The sequence below is a fragment of the Borostomias antarcticus genome (genome assembly GCF_949987555.1).
Source record: "Borostomias antarcticus genome assembly, chromosome: 9".
Taxonomy (NCBI): domain Eukaryota; kingdom Metazoa; phylum Chordata; class Actinopteri; order Stomiiformes; family Stomiidae; genus Borostomias; species Borostomias antarcticus.
Window position 1 is genome coordinate 2,309,651 of NC_140242.1, and position 24,636 is coordinate 2,334,286.

Sequence of the window (24,636 nt, forward strand, 5' to 3'; positions counted from 1 at the left end):
TTCAACTTTTTTTTTTTCTCAACTGTTTTCACTATGCTGAAAAGGCAGGCAATATTCCCCGATGCCATAGAGCACTCACACTTCATCACGCTCAAAAATTGACCAGAGTGAGTTACTGAAACAAAGTTATTCTAGTTATTATTTAGATTTTTTTTTTTTTTAAGATTACATTTGGGACAATGACTGTCAAGTCTGGGATAGTTGAAAGTAGAATTCGGGACAGTTGGGGGACACTGAGGAAAAAAGTTTAGAGTCCTTTTTTTTTTTTATAGCTCCTCCTAACTTGAGCTGTTTTTTTTTAGCTCCTCCTACTTTGAGAATGGTCTTTTCTAGCTCCTCCTACCTTGAGGACGGTCTTTTATAGCTTCTCTTACCTTGAGGGTGGTCTCTTTTTGTTTTGTTTTTTTAGCTCCTCCTATCTTGAGAATAGTCTCTTTTTTTTTTAGCTCCTCCTACCATGAGGATTGTCTTTTTTTTTTTTAGCTCCTCCTACCATGAGGATTCTTTTTTTTTTTAGCTCCTCCTACCATGAGGATTGTCTTTTTTTTTTTTAGCTCCTCCTACCATGAGGATTGTCTTTTCTTTTTTTTTTAGCTCCTCCTACCATGAGGATTGTCTTTTGTAGCTCCTCCTACCTTGAGGATGGTCTTGGGCCGTTTCTTGTAGTGCAGCTTGGGTTTCTCCACCACTGGAATAAAGGGCAGTTTCTTGAGGTCTTGGAGGATGGAGAGGGCAGCACGCTTCTTGGAGAGTTTCTTGCTGTTGCCCTCCCCCTCGGCCGAGAATTCCCCCACGGTCACCCGCGTCAGGAAGCTCTTCATGTGAGGGGGGCCACTCTCCTTCAGGACCTGGGGAAACGCAATGTCATAGGTTCTCACCCTCAAGGGATAATGGTGCGTTCGTTTGTGGTCGGAGGTGGCAAGTCGCAAGTGGCAAAATACCTACCTCCGACCTGTGTGCATTTGAGATATATACCATTATATCACAGTTATCTAGTTATATCTATATACCATTATATCACAGTTACCTAGTTATATCTATATACCATTATATCACAGTTACCTAGTTATATCTATATACCATTATATCACAGTTATCTAGTTATATCTAGTGCATTCGAGCAACTGGGGGCTGAGAAACATATCCGAATTTGCGACGAGGAAGTGTGAGTTAATGCGGTGTTTTATTTAATAATTCCTAGTAGCAAGTCGCAATTTGCACCTCCCAGTTATAAACGAACGCACCATAACACTGGGGATGGCGATGGTGGTGTGTGTGTGTGTGTGTGTGTGTGTGTGTGTGTGTGTGTGTGTGTGTGTGTGTGTGTGTGTAGGCAGCAACACCAGACAGTCCACCACATCTGTTCTCCATGGTCAGAGTGTTACCCACCCAAGTGTACGTGTAATTCACACACTCACTCACTCAATCTCACAGACACACACACACACAGACACACACTCACACACAATATGTTCCTAGATGACCGTCTCTGGTGATCATGGCTCAGTTTCCTTTCTCTAGCCTCTGGTCACCTGGGAGAGCTAAAACAAACAGGCAGATCCGGCACAGGTTATGTCATGCTTCTGCAATCACATCCCCTTCCTGCAGTCACAGAGCTGTGTGTGTGTGTGTGAGAGTTAAAGTGAGAGACAGTGAGTGTGAATGTGGGTATGTGTGTTTGAGTGTGTGCGTGTTTGTGTGGTCTTGGTGTTTGCAAAGCAGGTGAGGTGGCCCCCAAGCCTTACTTACTGTAGGGACACGGCGGAATTATATTTCACAAACAGAGTCCAACTCTGTCTCACTGAACGGGGGGATATTCCTCACAGCTGCTCGCTCTCTTGTTCTCTAAAGCCTTGGTTATACTTTCCGCATCCACTAGTACGCAAGGTTTCCGTGTACATTTCGCCCTCAGAGAGCGTACGCTGTGTGGACATCCACCTGTGACTGCGGACAGCCATGCTACCAGCTGCTTTATCAGAAGCAGAAGTATTTCAAAAATGACTTCAGACACTAATTTTCTATTGTATATCTTCTCAGCGCTCTTCTCAGAGGTCTTCAATGAAAAAACAGAAGTTCACAAGTAGCTTCTTATTAGCATACAACAGCTAGTTCTGACCGCGCATTGTGATTGGCCAAGAGGCATTCGGAGGCGTGGCAATAACCATAGTGCATCCGGAAAGTATTCAGAACGATGGTGCACCCGGAAAGTATTTGTCTCTTCCCTTTTTCCACATTTTGTTATGTTACAGCTAGGGTTGGGCGATGTGTACTCAAATATGTGCGATGCACAGATCCAAACATCGTAATGGACGATGACATTGTCCTCTTGTGGTTATAAAAATAAAAACCTAATCCTATAAAATAGCCTACTGATTTTCATGATTTTATATGCATATTACTTTATATGCATTTACACTGTGTTGTCTTTTGATTAAGGTAGGCAAAACCACCTTTTACAGTAATTACAAAACGATAATCGGGAATTTCCTAATAATATTCTCTATTTTTAGGTAGGCCTGTAGGCCTCTAGATTTCAGGTCCTGTTGGCAAGTCTAGGTTCTGATTGGCTTTTTCTAGATTGTCAATCTAAACCTGACAATCAGAAATAGAACTACAGCTTGAAGCAGGGCCCTATGATTTCAGGTATTTTTGTCACTTTTTTCACTTTGTCGTTATAAGGTATTGTGTGTACAATTTTGAGGAGAAAAACGAATGAAATCCATTTTGGAATAAGGCTGTAACATAAAATATGGAAAAAGTGAAGGGATATGAATATTTTCCGGATGCACTGTATACCAACTGGCAAATAACAGTAAAGGTATCACTCCATAAATGCTGTCAGCTGGCATTAAGTTGCCTATAGCAATGGTAAACAATTGAAGAAATATACTGTGACCACCAGTTCTCCACTGATATTTGCACCTGGTAAAGGATAAATACAAAGGGAAATGTTAATTATTCTAAATGTTCGGGAGACCACTCCTGACTATGGTGCCTTGCGTGAGTCCTGCAGGAACAACAGACAATGCAGCTCTTCTTCTTATATAACCAAGGCTTAGTCTCACTCAGCCTGTCCCTCTGGCTCACTATCTTCCATAATTTCTGCACATTTAAGCCAATTTGCTGTACATAAAAATTATCTGCTACTCTTCCTCTAGTTAATGTGACGAGTCGTCTTCTACAACAGATTCAGCTGATAAGCCAAGCCTTCAGCATTCTCTCCATACTTCACAGAACATCATGACCTAGAATAATATTTACAAGGCCTTGAGGAAAACACACCCACCCGCACGCAGGCGAGCGCAGCGCACGCACACACACGCACGCACACACACACTATTATTGATTAAGGACATTCTTTTCACAAGGCGTCAGCAGACAAATGAGACTTCTGTAGACATATGAAGCTGAGAATCTAATCATCGATCAAACAAGGAAAACCAGAGCGTCTTTGGGGGCTGAAACTGTAGTTTAAATGTGCTGACACAGCCAGTCTCCTTCAAATGAAACTAATTTAAAGGGGGATAGTCATGTTTGTTTAAAGTAGTAGTAAAGGGAAAATCATGTTTAGCCCTGTTTTAAGGTTACTTATGATCATATACAATGGTTCAGATCAAAAAGTTGACAAAACTAGCACTTTTGAGAAAGTCTGATAATTGCTCTACCACCGTTTTGATCATACAATGGATGTGGGTGGGCACCGTGAAAAATAATTCAAAAACATGTTAAACTCAATTTCAAAGACAATATAATTCGCCATAAAGGTTCTAGTTCATCTGGAAAGGCTTTTTTAAATATTTAGCATAGAACTATTTAGTCGCAGCACATACGTGTGTAAACTTCCGCTTTTAAGTAACCTTAAAATGGGGCTAAACATGATTTTCCCTTTACTACTCCTTTAAGTTATTATTTGAAATGAAAGTCCTTCAAATGAAACTGTAGTTAACTGTGCTGACACAGCCAGAGTCTCCTAAACTGTAGTTTAACTGTGCTGTAGTTTAACTGTGCTGACACAGCTAGTCTCCTTCAGATGAGTTACAAGTCATTCCACGTCGTTGCTACACCCAGTTAAACCAACACATGGACCTCAATGTAACTGTGTAGCCCCTTCGGAGGGAGCCAGCGTTTCTATGGTGAGATGTGTAGGAGCAGCTCTGTGGTGAGCCAGCAGTCTGGAGATCCTGGGGGAGTCTGCATGGTGTAACTCATGACCGGGACCAGGAAATGCAACATGGCAGCTTCTTGTACAGCCTTCCATCCGACAGAGAGAATCCCCTCGCTCTGGGTATGATTGGTGCAGGATGACGATTACACCAGCTCTCTCTCTCTCTCTCTTCATCTCTCTCTCTCTTTATCTCTCTCTCTGGACATGATGAAAGGTAGAGGGCCTCCGCTGAACAGCTGCAGTCTTTCTGGCATCTGGGACAGCGGTGGGCCCTCTATCATTCTCACTGGCTTCTCTCCCTCCTCTTCCACGTCTCTCCCTCCCTCTCCTCTCCTCGTCCGCCACCTCACATCTCCTTCTACCGCTCTCCTCATACCTTCTCTTTCTTCCTCTCTCACCCCCCCCATCCCTCTCTCTCCCTCCTATCAGTTCACTGAGGAGGCTTGGCTGGCAGGAGCGAGTCGGTAACATTAGTAAGCGTCAGACAATGTCTCTGACACAGACATGGAGGAGAACGCCACAGGACGGATATCCCTCCCCCCCTCGCTGCTCCTCCACCAGGCTGTTGAAAGGACAGACAGATGCCGTCTCTCTCTGCACAGGTGGACCACGACACTCTAGTATCACTTTAATCGGGGGTGACATCACCGAGGTGACCCCCCGTGTATGTGTGTGTGTGTGTGTGTGTGTGTGATGTGAAGTGGTGACCGTGTTTGAAGTAAAGAGGTGACGCATACTGTCATACACACCTGCTTGAGAGAGGGAGTCGGGGTCTTGTGAGGACAGTGTCTGGACAGGTACTGTTACCACCAACTCAATACACTGTGTCTGAGTTGGTGTGTGTGTGTATACTGTAGGTGCTAGGTTTGTGGGTGTGGGTGTTTGTGTGTGTGTTTTGCGTGAGTGTGTGTGTGTGTGTTTGTTTGTGTGTGTGTGTGCCAGGCTGGAGGATGGCGGCAGACAAGCTGCAGTCAGTCGGCTCTCAGACGATACGGTATCCCTGGTGAGGTGATAGGGTTTCACTGACACGTCTGCTACAAACACACACACACACACACACACACACACACACACACACACACACAAACGCTCACACAAACACACCGGCAAGCGCACACACAAATACACTCAAACAAACACGCAGGCACGCACACACAGGGCTCCCCATGTGACAACACAGATCAGGTTGTCCGCAGGAAACGCTCCCTAATTCAAAGTTGACCCCCCCCCCCCCCCCTACCCCTCCCCCCCACGTCCCGCCCGCCTATAAGAGAGACATGGATACCTGTGGCGGGTCGGGATGGTGCATACGAGCCCTCAGATACTCTGAAGTACGGGCTAGCGGAGCCGGGCGGGACAATGCCACGGCCTGATAGGCTGAAGAAAGGCTCCATTGTGACGGGGCTGTGGATGGACCAGCCCTGAGGGGACTTCCCTCTGTACACCATGGGTGGCTCGCACCCCGACCCGCTTCTCCTGGGTCCTCTTGGTAAGGAGGAGACGTCCACACACAAACACACACACAGATGTATGCACACACACAGTACGCGCACACGCACACACATACTGTACACACACACACACATATATGTACTACACACACACACACACACACACACACACACAGAGATGCGTGCACACATACATGCTTACACACACACACACACACACACACACACACAACAGTCACAGTCAAACACACACACAGACACACACACGCACACACACAACCTGTGATTTATAGATTGGTCCAGGCTCTTTGATGCTGACATGTGTTTGATGTCACCTGACAAGGGATCACGTCACATGTCTGATCTCAGCGGAGGGAGGGAGGACCCTCCACACTCTGCAGTGATTCATGGGTAATATCACGCCCCGGAAAAGTCATAGCTCCCGTGAAGGGGAGTTCCACACACCCCAGCTGTTAGTGTTCTGTGTTGCATGTTTGTTTGTGTAAATTTTGGCGGTTATTTGGGGGGGGTGTGTGTGGGGGGGGGGTCCTTTCCTTCTCAGGGCGGAGTGGGTTTCATGGGGGGCGGCGAAGGCCTGTGTGATGAGTAACAACACTAATAAGTAACTCTGTGTGGTGAGTAATATCACTAATAACAGTAATAACACTAATAACTGTGTGATGAGTAATAACACTAATAACTGTGATGAGTAATAACACTAATAACAGTAATAACACTAATAACTGTGATGAGTAATAACACTAATAACTCTGTGTGATGAGTAATAACACTAATAACTCTGTGTGATGAGTAATAACAGTAATAACACTAATAACTCTGTATGATGAGTAATAACACTAATAACTGTGTATGATGAGTAATATCTCTAATAACGGCCAGCTGGTGTGAGGAGACACAGCTGGGTTGGCGCCCCCAGCGTAGGCGTAGCAGGAGAACATGGCATGCGAGCGAGTGGTCAGGAGGACGGAGGGAGGAGGAGAGGAGGAGGAGAGGAAACACAGAGGAAATAGAGAGACCCTGGGGTACAATCAGGGGAGAGAGAGGGAGAAGTTGTAATGAGCTGGGGTTGGGGTGGATGATGGCGTGGTTGTAATGAGCTGGGGTTGGGGTGGATGATGGCGTGGTTGTAATGAGCTGGGGTTGGGGTGGATGATGGCGTGGCATCGCGTGTGGACCGCACCGTTGGACACGCGAGTGGAAAACGGGCCTAAGTGACGGAGGTGCGGAGACATGGAGAACAACAGTCAACCACAAACATCCCTCATCTGTCTGTTTCTATCCCTCTCTCCTCCTTCCAGTGGAAAGAGAGAGAGAGAGAGAGGGGGGGGGGGGGAGAGGAAGACAGAGAGAGAGAGGAAGACAGAGAGAGAGGGCAGGAGATAGAGAGGGGGAGAGAGAGAAAGAGAGAGAGAGAGCGGGGGAACCAGAGACCAGCAGACTGGGTTAAAACTCATCACCCCGGCTGTAATTAAAAGCGGGTGCCCAGTCTGTCAGACTAAACAGGTTTGTTTCAGGAGGGGGGTTGTGAGACACCGCTGTCCTTAACCCCCCATTTAGGCTTGATGAAAATGAAAGCAGCGGAAATCTCTGGCAGTGACAGAAGACATGAGGGGGCAATGAAGCCCGTTCATCCTGAGCTTGATGAAGTCACTAATTGTGGTTCCTGGAAAAGTAAGGTCATGTGCCGATGAATGAAACGCATTAAGAAGATTCCAGAAGGGAGTACCGGACAGCGTTCCAGTGATTTCAGCCTGTTGTGTAAACTGTTATCACCAAGCCAAGTCAGAGGCTGGGAAATATCTCTCTCTTTCTCTCGTCACTTATCTGACCTTTGAGGCTACGCTGAGGGAGTGATGGAGGGATGGATGGAGGGAGGGAGGGTGTGACCAGGGTGAACACAGCTCCCCCTATTTCTGGCACCTTGAGGCACGGGGAGGGGGGAGGGGCCTAGCCGGGTCACATCGGGCCACACCGTCTGACGGTGGGTTTTTAGGGGGTCGGTTTCACTGACCTACATCTGGTCTTTCCAGAACAAGGCGTACAGTAGGTGTGTGAGACGGCCAGTCAGACTTCTAACATCCAAAATGTGACTAATCTACAATAGATTGAGAAACCTTCAGACACGGCTCAGGTCTCAAGCCGCCCAGCACTGATAATGTCACAATCAGTATTCTAGCCACATTACTCAAGAGAGAAACGGCATTAATGGAATTCCTTTTGAGCGCTGTGTCATGTTGACTGAGCATATTTGCGAAACGGTGAGCTGTTATGTTTAGCTACTTCCTTAACACACCACAGGTCAGCGATGCGTGACGGCTCGCTCTTTACCTCAAAGTTGACCGACAGGTTCCTCTTCAGGGCGATCTCGTAGACCAGGCTGATCTCAGATTTGCTGGCGTCGCTTCCTTCCTCCTCCTCCTCTTTCTCCTCCGGGCTCTGGAACCCACAAGGAACATCAGAACATTGGGACTGAGAACACTGTGGTAGAACCCCAATAGGCTCTGTGCACCAGCTCCACTACTTCCTGAAAGTCACTTGGCATCTTTATTTCCTGTCCTATATGATTGGATTAAGTGATTAATCAGGTGTGCGGCAGACCCAGCGCACAGCTGATTAATCACTTAATCCAATCATATTGGACAGGAAATAAAGAAGCCAAGTGACTTTCAGGAAGTAGTGGAGCTGGTGCACAGAGCCTATAGAGGCCGTTTCAGTGTTGGAGGTTTAAACTCAGGTTTAGGCTAACTAGCTAGATAGATAGATCAATAGACAGATAAACCTATCTACTGTATTTAGCTAACCTATCAATCTACATTCAGTATAAAATCTCCAACATGGCTGACTGATGAGACCGTGAAAACCCTCTATACTCTGATCACAGAAATAACCAGACGTCATGAGAAGAAAAGCAGTTCTTCACTCAAACCACATCATGATATTCAAAAGTTATTGGTGTGGACACAAACATTGGGCAGTGTGTTTGTGGGTGTGTGTAAATGCCAGGAGAAGAAAGGAACATTACAGTAAATGGCTCCACCCGGAACACAGTGTTACCACTCCACATCCTCCACAACCTGTCCCTGTCTCTCTCTCCCTCTCTCTCTCTCTCTCTCTCTCCCCCCCTCTCATACCACTCCACATCCTCCACAACCTGACAGCAGGTTTTTCCTGTCATCGCATTCCCTCCAAAAACATGCATTTTGTTCACACTCTCTCTCTCTTTCCTTCTCTCCACACATGAACGTACAAACACATACACACGCATGCGCGCCACGAACACACGCGCACACGAACACACACACACACGGACAGAGTGGATTTTGGCCAAGCTGCCTTGAGGAGTCTGGCTTCAGGCCTTATCAGATATGGGAAAGAGAACTCAGTATATCCCAAGGCATGATTGGTGGTCCTCATATGACTGCAGTGAAAATAAATTCTCCTTCCACACACACACACACGCGCACACACACACACACTCTCTTTCTCTTCCCTCCTTCCCATGAGACTACATAGTAGGTTAACATTACCAGGACAAACTGAGTGAGAAAAACACATTTTCTGCATCCGGCAACATTCAACAGCCCTATGCCCCCAAAGGAATGCTCGACGAGAAAATGTGTCGGCCTATTTAATAATCAGGTGACTTTTTGCGTTGGACGTAGCCCCCTATCAAGACAAAGGCGGTACGATCTTCTTCTCACGAGGAAGTGTGTCAGTGACTGGGGCACAGGTCTACCGCTCCAGGCTCCGTCATGTGTGATCCGATACCCCACATGACTCGAGCCGTGAGACCTCCCTTTCAGAGCGCCGATCATGCGGAGGGAATCTGCCCGTTTTTCACTGAGGTAGCGCGGATCACGTGGACGGGTGTGTGCGTTTGCTCGGTGCGAGTCTGTGTTGTCCCGTACGTGGCTGTCATGTTCTTGTATGTCTGAACCGTGAACTTAAGAGTGTTTGTGTGCTTGAGTGTTTCTGTCTGATGCATTTCCACATCTCCAGAGGCACTGAAGCCACATTGTGGTAATGATTATTTCCTACGTGTGTATTTTTAGTTTGTTTGTGTGTGTGTGTGATATTGATGTTTGACTTGTGGTGTGTGCTCAATCGATCAGGTGTGTGTGTGTGTGTGTGTTTGTGTGTCAGGTGGTTGGGATATGTTTTGGTGACCGTGGCCAGTCAAATTTAGCTCCTGTGTGATTTGACCCTGAATAGATATATTGATCTGAAGGGCCTGAGGGAATACTAATGTACACAATGTACAAAGAGAATTACCCCACTGTACATCTAAAGAATGTGACTATGTCCGACCTAAAAATAGCATTAGCATGTGCACTTCTGAGTTAGAGGAAAAACAGCTACTCAGGAAAATGGGAGAAAATAATTGTGGGTGTGTCTCTAGAAGAGAAAAGTTAACAAGACAAAATGACTCCAATTCATAATCTCCATTGGCTCTCTATAAAATCACCAGGTTCCTGCCTGGATTCCTCACTGACTTGATTCACAACATTTTATCTCAAATGCACGTGTAAAATGACAGGAAGTAAGCCTCATAGATAGGAAGTCAGGATACTGTACTGTATGAATAGACTCATAGACTCCAGACCACATACACACACAGTCAGGATGTATTAACATACTCTTAACACCATCCCATACACACACACACACACACACACACACACACACACACACACACGCACACAAAGTGAGACACAGTGTTGTTTATTGGAGGCGCGCTGCAAAACAAGCGGTGACATTCAAGCCCATAGTGAAAGATTAGCGGGGAGGGTATACACACACATACACACACACACACACACACACACACACACACACAGGGATGGGAATTGATAAGATTTTAGCGATTCCGATTCCATTTTTGATTCTGCTTATCGATCCAATACATTATCGATTCTCTTATCGATTCTCATTGGGCAAAAAAGAGTACAAACAGGTTTATTAACATTAATTTTCTTGTATTAAATACTTTGAACATGCCAATTACAGTGCAGTTTTTTTAGGTGTATTCACCTTGAACTAAAAATAAAACTGACATAAATAAATCAGTATTTTTTCTGTAGAAATAAAGATAAATAAAACATGAATTATTCTGTTGAATCTTAAATCCAATAACAGTCTAACATGTTACTAGTAGAAATTACAATGCTCCTTCCATTTAACAAGGGTATATGAGCTGAGCTGACAAAAATAAAACTAGCAGCAGCAACTGGCAACAAATACAATCAAGTGAAGTCCAAATGGAACTGAGTAGGTCTGCAACCATCAAACTGTATGGAGAATTAACAATTCTACTACTTCTACAAGAAGTAGCCTCTGACCCAGACCGACCACGAGCCTGACTCTGAACGTCATCATCTAAATTACATGGATGGAAATGGAGATTATTCATATAGTGAAAGCTGGTTTACATAATTAAACAAATGGCACTAACACAATAGACAGGGACTCTGGAGGAGTTTACCTTCGACTACACTAACGTTAGCTGCGCTGCTGTCGTCACTCCGGAGCGCATCAAAAACGGGACATTCCTGCAAAGTTATCGCATGCTGTGTAGCCAAATGTTTTTGCATATTTGTAGTATTTTCCCCCTTTGATGATATACGTTTTTTGCAAGTATTGCAAGTGGCGGTGGTGTCATCTCGTCGCGTGAAATGTAACCACACTTTCAAACGTTTATGCCTAGACGACATGTTGCTGGCTTCTTCTACTGCGGTCTAATAAAACAAAACAAGGCAGCATGCGTGTGACTACATTGCGCATGCGCAGCAACGACAGGAATCGATAGCGAAATCGTTAAGGATTTTGGCTAACGATTCCAAGGAATCGATTCACTGGGAACCGCTTCTCAACAAGAACCGGTTTTCGATGCCCATCCACACACACACACACACACACACACACACACACACACACACACACACACACACACACACACACACACACACACACAGTGTGTGGAGTGAGAGAGAGGGTAGACATGGTGTGCCTCAATTTGTAAAGCAATACACGGAATCAGCAGCTGACAAAGAGCTCATTTATGGACACGACGCCACAAGACAGGCAGTGAGGAGAGCCAGGGAGGTTTAAATAACCGAACTCCGTGCCAGGCTCCGAGGGGATGGGGTAATTTGATTTCCGGTGGGTGATGATAACAGTTAGAAGCCAGGCCAGAGGGCACGGTGACATTGACAGAAGAGGGGAAGGGAGGAAGAAATCCAACCATGCACGCGCAGGTTATAAGAAAGAGACAGACAGCGAAGTAGAGATTTTAAATTAAACATTAGAGTAATTGGTGGGCTGTGGGGGGCGGTAATGTGGCTGGTTTAAGTGGAGAGTATTAATACCTTTTAATACTCCCTTTTTGATGCTTCCAGGAAATCAATGTTTCAGTGCACGGTACCTTCCTATATAGAATGGGAAACTGTTAACATAGGAGGCTATAGGAGGCAAAAGGGCCATATTTTCATTCATTCATTCTTTATTTGTTTCGCTCATGGTAATGTATAAGGATAAGGAGAAGAAGAAAAAATCTTATTTTACCTGCCCCTTACTCAAACATAACAATAATAATAGATGGTCTGTCAATAGATACTTAGCAATCAGTACTTCTATTAACATGAAAATTAAACAGAAAAATAAATAAAAATAAAAATAATCAAAAGATATATTTAATACTTCCTTATCTTAGTGAGCCTGATATCTTCATATAGTCGTATTGTTCTTTCTTTGTACATTTTCTTGAACTGAAATGTTTATACAACCTTTGAATTCATTCGCTAGAGAGTTCCATAGTTTAACTACAACAATTGAAATGCACATTTGTTTTAGAGTGGTCTGTGCAACTAATGCTTAAAATTACATTTCATTCTATGATCCTTGTCCTCTGAAGTAAAAACAAACAACTTGGAGATTTCTGGTCATGGCGCGGTGTTGATTAGACCTAGTTCAGTCATTGCTGTTCTAATATTGTAATAAACTCTGAAAAACGGGAGATAAAAAGTAATCAATGGATTCTACTCGACCATAACGGTGTAACCAATGGGTGGACACAGGAAAACTTTGAATAAAAAAAGATTACGTTACTGATTAGGGTTGCAAATGTGAAGGAATTTCATTAATCGATACCTATTAACCTTAACAAACAATAGTCGATTAATTGATAACGTCCAACGCCGGACTGCGCTTTGCTCACTTCATTTTTGTGTCTTCTTCCGCTGTTGTTGAAATTTCCCAGCATCCCAATTAGCCGTCATGCTCATGTGCAGTCAGACTTTAAATCATGATTACATTTCACGCAACTCCTGTTGATAACGTTCGTTTGAAAAAAAAAGTTCCATTCCATTAACAAGTAATTAATTGAGTAACCAAATCTTACTTGAGTAAATTCTTATCGCAATTAATCGATAGTCGATTAACTGTTAACATCCCTATTACTGATACTTCTACTAAAAGAGAATCGCCAACTCTCTCAGAACAACCAACTTTGGCTAGCAATATGGAGGAGAAGAGAGAGGCCCCATCACCGGGTATATCCTCAGGGGAAATTCTGAGTGCAATCGACAACTTAAAGAGCTAAAGGAAGACTTTGCATCAAAATTCGATACGGTGATACAGTCAATACAATCTATCCATGGTGAACTAAAGCAATACTCCGGACGGTTATCAAAGGCTGAGGAAAGTCTTGGAGAAGTGGAAGATGACACCTCAGCGCTAAATAGAACAACTGACCAGCTGAGACAACAGGTTGAGAGTTTGATGGCAAAAATGGAGGACATAGAAAACCGCAGCTGCAGATCTAATGTACGACTGGTAGGCCTACCTGAAAATGCTATCATAATTTAATAGGTAGGGGACAGGTATCGATGCTCGTCACCTGAGTCTTCAGAGGATAAATGGTAAATGGACTGCACTTAGCCCGCCCCTTAACACTTAAAAGCCCGAGGCTAGATTTACAGGAGGACATCTCTGAAGAATGGTGTGCTGTTTGTCCAACAGCATGTCTGCTAGGCCATAAACTAGACGATAGTGTAGGAGTGACTGTTCACCGGCTGTGGACATTGGGTTGCTTAACTACTAAGCGCTTAATTCTAGAAGGAGCGTAAACCAGCCTGCTTCTCCAGGGATTCGTGGTTGAAGGAATACTTGGACTTGCTAAACATGGAACGGGCAGCCTGCCTGTTGAAAGACTTTGACAAAAGCTTGGAGGCTCATTGGGATTCTGTCCGCAAGCTTATTGTCTGATTCCCCCAGCCCCCCCCCTCCCTATTTTTTTTAGGTTGTTGTTGTTTTTACTGTTGTTGTTTTTTGTCATGCAGTGTTGTCTGTTATACGCTCCTATGCAATGATGACACTGAATTCCTGGTTAACACTGTGTGGTGTTGTACTGAATGAAGTAAAAAAAAACAATAAAACTATAATAAGTAGTGTAAATAACATAACATATTCACATTGCCTTGTAGTCCAACACATGCTTTACTTTGTTTAAAACAAAAATAGTCTTAGACACCTTTGATTGTATGTACTATATGAGATTTCCAAGTCAATTTTTCATGCATTATTACTCCCAAAAATCTAAATTAAAATACAAAAAAATTCAAATGTTATAACTTATTTTCATCAAACCATCTTTTAAGTTTGGCCATTTCATTTTCAATGCTTTCCGCTAAAGCTCCTAAATCATGTCCTGAACTAAAAAAAATTGTGTCATCTGCAAACAAAACAAATTGCAATATCTTTGACACTTCACATATGTGATTGATATACAAAATAAAAAGGTTGGGCCCCAAAACCGATCCTTGTGGGACTCCACATTCAATCTTCATACATTCAGATGTATTACCAGCAAACTGTACATATTGTTGTCCGTTATCTAAATAGCTGCTTAACCAGTTTAAAAGTATTCCTCTCACACCATATGTATATAGCTTAGAAATTAAAATAGTATGATCTAGTGTGTCAAATGCTTTCTTTAAATCAATGAATACCCCAAATGTATATTTCTTACTTTCTATTGCTGCTTTTATTTCTTCCATTATGTTTGTTAAAGATAGAGCTGTGGATCGATTTGTCCGTTGTGACTCTCACTCAGCAATTTGTTCTTTTCAATAAAAGTACAAATAATTTTTGTACAAACAGCTTTTCAATCACTTTGGAAAATTCTGATAACAAAGATACTGGTCTATAGTGAGTAAAGCTATGTTTATCTCCTGTTTTGAAGTGGGATAAGCTTTGCTATTTTCATTCTATCTGGAAAAAATGCCTGTATGCTAAGAGAGATTAAAAATATAAGAGGTTTAATTATACAATCAATAGTTTTTTTTATTATTATCATGTCGATCCCATCATTATCAGTTGATGTCATGTTTTTAAATTTTGCTACAATGGTTCCAATTTCATTTTCACTGATCTCTCCTAGAAACATAGACTGCAACACTTTACTCCCTCCACTCCAATCCCCCTTTATTTGCCCGTCATTATGCTTATTAATGGAATTTGCAAGATTAGGCCCAACAATTCCAAAAAAAGAATTAAATTCATTCATGTTTTGTATGACCCTATTATACATTGATGAAGTGAAAGGACAGGTCTGTGGGCACAGATTTATTTCCTATTACCTTGTTTAGAATTTTCCAAGTACCTTTGATATTTTTTATTTCTGTTTAACAATTTATTATTTTTTATTTCCGTTTAACAATTTATTATAATATTCTTTCATGGCTTGTCTCATTATTATTGTAGCTTCCTTTTTGTTTACATGGTTAAATGGTCGGTTATATCATTTATTATTAGCCCACTTTTAATGTTATTCTTTAAGATATTTGTAAAAATATTGTCAATTAATGTTACACTGGTCAAGGTTATTCTATTGGCCATGGTGATCAAAGGGTATATCCCTCTGCTGTATAATGCATCCAAAATATTGTTTTATGTTTGGATACATTTAGGAGATCAATATTGAAATCCCCACAGATTAGAAATGTTTTACTTTTGTGTGTGTGTGTGTGTGTGTGTGTGTGTGTGTGTGTGTGTGTGTGTGTGTGTGTGTGTGTGTGTGTGCCTGAGTTCCAAGGTTACCTGTGGCGGTCTCTCTGGGATGGGTTCGTTGCGCAGGGCCTGCAGGGCCTTCATAGCGGCATTGTGTCTGGCCGCCTGGCGAGTCCGCCCCTCGCCGATGAACTCGTTACTCCCCACCGTCAGCTGCACATAGAAGATCTTAGGGATGGGGTAATGGTACCTGGGTTGGACAACAGCCAGGGAGAGGAAAGGGAGGGTAGGAGTGAGAGATAGAAAGAGAGACAGAGAAACAGACAGAGAGAGAGAGAGAAAGAGAGAGAGGGCGGGAGGGATTGAGATGGAAAGAGACAGGGAGAAAGGGAGGGTGGAAGGGAGTGAGGAACACACAGAGAGAGAAAGAGAGACAGATGGAGGAAGAGAGGAAGAGTGAGAGAGAGAGATATGGGCAGGGGAAAGAAGAGGAGGAGAAGGAGGGGGGGGGGAGAAAAATCAAAGCTTTTATGCAAGGCTCTTATCTTTCCAGAGAGAAAGCTGGTGGTTTGTACACCACCCCGGAGGCGACACCTCGGCCTCGTCTCAGGTATGCGTCATGAGATGGAGCGAGAAACCAAGATCATTTCTATCACGCTGCGACGTGCTGCACCCCCCCCCCCCCTCCACCCACCCCAAAAAAGGTGTAATTTTTGTGCGGAGAGCGGCCGTTCGTTCTCCGTCAGTAGCGGAATGCTTTGTGGGCGGAGCCAGGTGGGATTGAGAAGCCCCCCCCCCCCCTTCCCGGGATTTATCTCTGGGGAAATGAGACGGCGGCGTTATGAGCCAAGTTCTTCATGTTCACACGGAGCCCAAATGAAAGGCCTTCCACTTCATCAGGGTCAACTCCATCACAATAGTCCACTAGCCAGCCGAGAGAATGATGGCTCCCCATTGGCCCCTGCAGTGAGGGGACTCCAAACAAAGCAGACAGACATATATCCTCCTCTCTTTCTTCTGTCTGCCCTCATCTATCCTGCTCTCTGTTGTCTGGGACCAGACCAGAGATGGTCCGTCACAGGCCGCCTCACTGGCCAGATTTAGGGCTCCAACTGGGTGTGTGTGTGAGGCGCAGTCTGGGAGAGGATAGGAGGCTTTCTGCATAGCTGGAGACACACACACTCAAAGACACACACACACACACACACACAAACATATGCACACCCACGTACAGCGCATGGATATGCGAACACACGCAAGTAGATATACACCTAAGTAATGCATGCACACATATTGTAGCCTTACAGCCCGCATGCGCACACTCACACACACAGCAGAGATGTTCGATTCTAAAAACAGTTCGCTTGTCTCTATTGTCCACTGACCTACTACAGGAAAAAATGAATGGTTTTAACTGATGTTCTGCGCCTGAATGGCTATGTTTGCATATTTGGCCCAAGGCTCTTGCTTTTAATGAGAGAGCAAAAACCAATCGGTGTGGCCATGTGGTAGAAGTTTATTTTGCTGCGTGCTGAGGAGAAATAAAATTATTTCAAATATTCGGACCGAGCCAATCACGGCGCACTCCACTAGCGCCGCCGCTATCTGTCTCCGGCTGTTATGGTGTTCCCGTTCGGCCATGTTGTTGTTACTGCGGAGGACGGAGGAGGAGGAGGTGGTGATATCAGATTTGAGAGCAGACTGAGTCACCTTGAGGGAGTTGGAACCCGAGGAGTGGAGCTACCGGGACGGAGGAGAGGGTAGCGTTACGCGGCTGGATAGGGAGAGGCAAAGAAAGAACTCCGACTCCAAGAAAGTCACATCGCAATCTTGCCACTGTGACTACGGGCTCAGTGTGAACCCAAGGACTCAAAAAATCATCAGGGTTAGCCATGGAGGGGGCAAAATATACTAAATATAACCCCCCCCCACACACACACAGTTTATATAGCTTATTAGCCGGTTTATTCCGGAATAAGTCTGCTACTACACAATGTAGTAAAGCTAACTCTGTAACTGTAGGCGTGTGTAGTACAGCGACCTGCTCGTCATTGCATGGAGAAGTGAGGGTGAGCGGCGCCTGCTTGAGTGTCTGTTGGCTGAGATGGAGGCTCAGTCCAACCGACATCTCGTTTCCCGCTTCACCCAACCGCTCTGGGCTGAGTTTCCCAGAGGCATCGTAGCGCTACGTTCATCGTAAGCTATGGCGTTCATCATAGCGCTACGATGAACGTGGCGCTACGATGCCTCTGGGAAACTCAGCCCTGGCCTGACGGAACTCGCTGGCCTCCTCCCTCACTCTCCCTTTCTCCCGTTCTCCCCTCTCCCGCTATCCCCGGCAAAGAGCCTTCGAATGAGTCAGCGTTTCACTCCCAGAATTCCACACGGTCCTCCGCTGGGCTACAAGCCCCCTCTCCTCCCGGGGTGGAGCCAGCCTGGCCCTTGCACGTCAAGTGTGGCCCCAGGGCCTCGGAGGAAATGCCAAGTGCAACATGGGCCGCGGCCAACGGGGCCGAGCAGGGCTGGGAGCAGCTGGACCTGGAGCACAGCGCTGGGTACAGGTGCAGGGGAAGAGAGGGATGGAGGGAGGGAGAGAGAGAAGGAAAGAGGGAGGGAGTGGAGGGAAGGAGAGAGGGAGGGAAGGAGTGAGGGAGAGAGAAGCCTGTGGGAGACCTCTCTACAGCAACGTGGGAAAGTACAGTAGAGGCTTACACACACAAGAAAATAAGCCAAGACACGCACACCACACGCACACACACACACACAAACTAATAGGCAGGCAGACATACACACACACACTCGCACACACGCACACACACACACACACACACACACAGATACAGACACAGACAAGAGAGACAGTCACGAACACGCAAACAAAAAAGTTGTATAATAACTAAAAGTGCAGCGGTAGGTCCAATGACAGTCAGCCCTACACTGGGGAGAATGGTCTGGTCTGCCTTAGAAAGAACAGAACTTCTACCGGACACCTAGGGGGTGTGTGTGTGTGTGTGTGTGTGTGTGTGTGTGTGTGTGTGTGTGTGTGTGTGTTTGTTATTTTAGAAATTGGATGTTCTTTTGACATGTACATGGACACTTGCTTTAGCTATAAAATATCAAAATACCAACCACTTGCTCATGCCATCTCTGCATGTTGGTATAATTGCAAAGTTATAGTTTTTATATTTGGCAGCTTAGGGCACATACACAAAATGTGTGTGCGAGGACTCCAACTTGCTGGACTGGCAAAAAAATCTGCAAAACACTTAGTTAAGTACTGTTCTGTGTCTGCCATCATTGGCAGTCATTTCATATGGAAAAGAGACGGCTGCCTATATCCATAAATAGCTTTGATCTCCCTGCTGGGACTACATTATGTGAATGTCATCTTGCACTGCGTTGTGTGACTCTTGCTAATGTTGGATTTTGATATTGATTTGTATCTTTGATTGAAAATCCAATTAAGAAATTGAAATGTGTGTGTGAGGCTGAGAGATAACAAGAGTCAATTAGAGATAATTGTCAGCAGTGAGTAATGGAACTGACTTTAAAGAAGCCAGAAGCTTCCCTGCAGCCGTCTTTCATGTGGGCCACGGTGGTTCAAGCTACCATTTCATCTTAATCATTCACACACAGATGCGCGTGCACAGCACACACAGTCATCCAGCCCTCACACAGTCAGATAAAGCGAGCTTCAATTAACATTATGATTTGCCATTTCCTCCTGTGGCATGAGCTACACATTCCTCCGAGAAGCAGATCAAAGCTTAACCAAACTCTGTAAGTGTGTAGTAAACATTCTGAATGCTAAATAAACATAGAGCGAGAGATAGAACCAGACATAGAAACAGAGCTATAGAGCCAGAGATGGAGATGGAGACAGAGCCAGAGATGGAGACAGAGAGAGAGATAGAGATGGAGACTAAGTCAGACATATAGCCAGAGATGGACCCAGAGCCAGAGATTCAGTAGAACCTGACATAGAGCCAGAGATAGAAATAGAGCCAGAGATAGAGCCAGAGATAGAAATAGAGCCAGAGATAGAGTCAGAGATAGCCCCAGAAATAGAAATAGAGCCAGAGATAGAGCCAGAGATAGAAATAGAGCCAGAGATAGCCCCAGACATAGAGACAGAGATATAGAGCCAGAGATAGAGATGGAGCCAGAGATAGAGTCAGAGATTAACTCTATTCTGAGACAGAGTCAGAGTTAGAACTAGAATCAGAGATAGAGCTAGAGATAAGGCCAGAGATAGACTGAGCCAGAGAAAGAGACAGAGAGAGAGATAGAGCCAGACATAGAGCCAGAGATAGAGCAAGAGATAGTCAGAGATAGAGTCAGAGACAGATAGAACCAGAGATAGAGTCAGAGATATAGTCAGATATAGATAGTCAGAGATACAGCCAGATGGAGCAAGAGACAGAGCCAGAGAAAGACATAAGAGCCAGAGAAAGAGATAAGAACCAGACAAAGAGCCAGAGAAAGAGATAAGAGCCAGAGAAAGAGATAGAGCCAGAGAAAGAGATGAGCCAGAGAAAGAGAAAGAGCCAGAGAAAGAGATAAGAGCCAGAGAAAGAGATAAGAGCCAGAGAAAGAGATAGAGCCAGAGAAAGAGATAGAGCCAGAGAAAGAGATAGAGCCAGAGAAAGAGAAAGAGCCAGAGAAAGAGATAAGAGCCAGAGAAAGAGCCAGATAAAGAGATAAGAGCCAGAGAAAGAGCCAGAGAAAGAGATAAGAGCTAGAGAAAGAGATAGAGCCAGAGAAAGAGATAGAGCCAGAGAAAGAGATGAGCCAGAGAAAGAGATGAGCCAGAGAAAGAGATAAGAGCCAGAGAAAGAGATAGAGCCAGAGAAAGAGATAGAGCCAGAGAAAGAGATAGAGCCAGAGAAAGAGATGAGCCAGAGAAAGAGATAAGAGCCAGAGAAAGAGATAGAGCCAGAGAAAGAGATAGAGCCAGAGAAAGAGATAGAGCCAGAGAAAGAGATAGAGCCAGAGAAAGAGATAGAGCCAGAGAAAGAGATAGAGCACATGGATGGTCCTAGGGGAGACTGGGACCTACAAGATGGATCACTCCCTGGGGCTAAGCAGGGCACACACACACACACACACACGCACACGCACACGCACACGCACACACACACACACACCACACACACCACACACACCACACACACCACACACACCACACACACGCACACGCACACGCGCACACACACACACACACACACACACACCACACACACACACACGCACACACACGCACACACACGCACACCACACACACACACACACACACACGCACACACACACACAGTAGCTGCCAGTCAAACAGGGTGCTGTGCTAATCATCCAGCTACAGTATAACCAAGTGATGAGGCGTATTGCAGCTGCTAGACCACACCATGGTATAGTGTGCAGTGGACGCGCAACACACACAAACATACATGAATTATCCGTATTGTGTATACAGAATGCACACGCACGCAGCATGCACGCCCACACACACACACAGAGGAGTAGCCCCCCCCCACATCACACACTCCCTTGGCTGGCAGCCCTTATAAGGGGATGGAGCTGAGCGGAGAGCACAGGGTGACAGTTCTCTGGGAAACCAGGGAGAAAGAAACTTGGAATGGCTCTCTCTCCACCAGCTGCACTTCCTATCCATTACCAGACCTTTAACTGTTTTCTCTCCCTCCCTCCCTCGCTCGCTCGCTCGCTCCCTCCCTCCCTCCTTCGCTCCCTCCCTCCATCCCTTCCTCCCTCCCTCCTTCGCTCCCTCCCTCCTGCGCTCTCTCTCCCTCTCCGCCTCCTCAAACATGCAAAATGCAAAGAGAGAATACATACTGTATGACGACAAGGAGCCATGTACTGGAGTAAACAAACATGTACTGTAGTAAACAAACATGTACTTTAGTAAACAAACATGCCCCCCAGGGGGCTCAGTAGGCCAGGTGTCAGTCGGGGGGGTGGAGGAGGGCACATGGGAAGTGGACAGGAGATGGGGCTGCCCCCCCGTGGTGGTCCCTGGGGGGCCATGGGAGGAGACAGAGCCAGGCAAACTCAGGGCTCATTCAGGAGAGAACTGGGACTTGAGTCAATGATCAAAAAATCAAAATAGGAATTGGATATGGAGTTTGGATTACTGGAAAAAATGAGAAGAGGAACTTTATGCTAGGAAGATCCGTGGTGAAGCGAGTAATACAGCAGGCCTCATCTATGGAACCTATGGAACGCTATGGTAGTAATACAGCAGGCCTCATCTATGGAACGCTATGGTAGTAATCAGTGTTGGGCAGTAACGCGTTACTAGTAACGCGCTACAGTAATAATATTACTTTTTCCAGTAACGAGGGGTGTAGCGAGTTACTAATCACATTTCAGTAATAATATTACAGTTACTTGCCCCCAGAAAGCTCGCTACTGCATTACTTTTGTCATAGGCCTGCTCTGTTTATTTATTTTCGTTTTACAAAGGGTGAAATAAAGTTTTGATTTCAGATTGAAGAACGTTCCGCTCATATCACGTCCCGTCACATGACCAGGCAAGCAGCGAGCGAGCGTAGCTATTTGAACATGACGACGTTAACATTCCATGGCTGGAAATACGCACACTATTTCGATTTCCTGGAACTGAAAGACAACAAGAATGTTGTCAAGTGTAAACTGTGTGTAAGTTCTACTAAGACTCTTTCTTGTGCCAGAAACACCACCTCAAATCTCCTGAAACATTTGCTACGCCAACACAGCAACATGAAGTTGGTGGAAAGAGAACCGGACCGTGATGAGCACGCTGCAAAAGGTAGTCAATATGGAAAGTAATATATTACATAAGTAACTAGTTACTTTTGGCTGGGAGTAATAAGTAAAGTAACGATATTACTTTTAAAAAGGGTAATGAGTAATAAGTAATATATTACATTTTTTGAGTAACGAGCCCAACACTGGTAGTAATACAGCAGCCTCATCTATGGTAGTAATACAGCAGGTCTCATCTATGGTAGTAATACAGCAGCCTCATCTATGGTAGTAATACAGCAGGTCTCATCTATGGTAGTAATACAGCAGCCTCATCTATGGTAGTAATACAGCAGCCTCATCTATGGTAGTAATACAGCAGTCTCATCTATGGTAGTAATACAGCAGCCTCATCTATGGTAGTAATACAGCAGTCTCATCTATGGTAGTAATACAGCAGCCTCATCTATGGTAGGCCTATGGAACGCTATGGTAGTAATACAGCAGGCCTCATCTATGGTAGTAATACAGCAGGCCTCATCTATGGAGCCTATGGAACGCTATGGTAGTAATACAGCAGGCCTCATCTATGGAACCTATGGAACGCTATGGTAGTAATACAGCACGCCATATCCTACAGGCCTCACTGCGCCCACGCGCTGCGTTCGACGATGAAGTTGGGTGAATGGATGGACTTCATTTTGCCCTCTTGCTAAAATCTGTGTTCTAAAAACATGAACGAATGAAACAAAACATGCAGCAACACAAAGTAGATCAGAGGATGGTTGGGAAGCAAAGGGAACTTTTAAAATGGATGGCAATATACGTCTAAGGTGAACCCAGCGGCACGGATTGATATTCAACAATTGGAGATTGAAATAAAAGTAGGCTATCTTTTTGGATTCGTCAAAAAAATGGATTGTTTTAAAGGCAGGGAATGCACACCAGACTTGGAACATTAACAGGGATGTAAATGTATTTATTGGTGACTGTTGGCATTGGTTGGATGGCTGGACAGCTGCATTTTAAACGCAACATTCTGACTATGCTACTAGCCAAGAAAAATATAGCCATGATTGCTATAGCTCGAACTCGTAAATCACCTGTTTGATATGCTCTTTAATGGTGGTGTGATGTGCGTTTTGGGGCATGTTAGTGTTATAAGAGATTTGAACAGGTCTTTACGTGCAATTTTGCGTGTAATCGTGGATTGTTTTTCCCATTCAAAAATGTAACAGTGCCAGTAATCCAGGCCTAGATCTCATTCTTTTACTCAAAATAGTAATTCATCATGCTTACATAAGCTTCCCGATTCAACACTGAAAACTCAGGTTTCATAACTTTAATTAGGCTAAATTTGTTTAACTGAAATGTTCTGCCTTTTAACTGTTTATTATGCTGTCAACTGCAAACAGAAGATTTACAATCCTCTTCCCCCAGCATTTTAATCACAACATTCCCTCATGCCTGCCTCTCTACTTGGTCTAAAGAATGTCGGGGCACGCGCAGCTCCAAACCTCCTCTGGCTCTATCTATCCCTGAGTCATGATGGCACATCAGTCCAGCTGCACTCAATTTCCAAAAAGTGGAGTCTGTAATTGGATAGTAGTCATAGTACTACAGTACAACTGACATGCAGCATGCCATACAACTCCATTATAACACCATCAGAGTTGTACCTACAAGAGAGATTACTATTAGCTATACAACTCATTAAAGCACCACAGGACACAAAATGGCGTCCTACTGTACACACAAAACAAAATGTTCCACATGTATAGTGCTATATGACAACAATGGCTTCCAAGTCCAAAAACTGGAACCTAATGGTGATAGTGAACTGGAAATAAAGACAACTGGACAACCAGTCTGGCTGGACAAGCTCATATGGGCAAAATCATCATACTAACTAGTCATGCCCTCAGGACAATAGTAATGTGACGATAGACAATAAATGCACACAGGGCGATGGTGGACACAAAATGGCGCCCGTTTGAAGTCTTTGCACTGACTGAGCTCCTCTGTAACAACACTGCAGAGCCGTGCCCATCTGGTGCCAACTAGCGGCCTTGGCAGCGGCCGGGCAGACTGGCTGGCTATCAGGATGTTCAGATCCTGCTGTCCTCATTAATGATATCATTTTATAAGCAAGGGGTTCACTGTTTTCATTAAGAGGGCAGCGACTGCTTTGTTGAGTAGCGAGTTTCTTATAACTACAAATGGCATTTATTGGAGTCGATAAAGTGGTTGAGGATA

General features: G+C 44.7%; 1 protein-coding gene across 2 annotated transcripts in view; it reads right to left on the minus strand.

Moving 5' to 3' along the window:
- Window positions 1–24,636, minus strand: part of stau2 (staufen double-stranded RNA binding protein 2) — a 106,916-nt gene that overhangs the window by 69,324 nt on the left and 12,956 nt on the right. For both annotated transcript variants that reach the window (XM_084443285.1, XM_084443284.1), the window contains exons 6-8: window positions 15,733–15,892; window positions 7,966–8,073; window positions 636–848 (exon numbers count right to left, since the gene is read on the minus strand). In XM_084443285.1, the coding sequence (XP_084299411.1) occupies window positions 636–848; window positions 7,966–8,073; window positions 15,733–15,892 (481 nt within the window). The remainder of the gene's footprint in view (window positions 1–635; window positions 849–7,965; window positions 8,074–15,732; window positions 15,893–24,636) is intronic.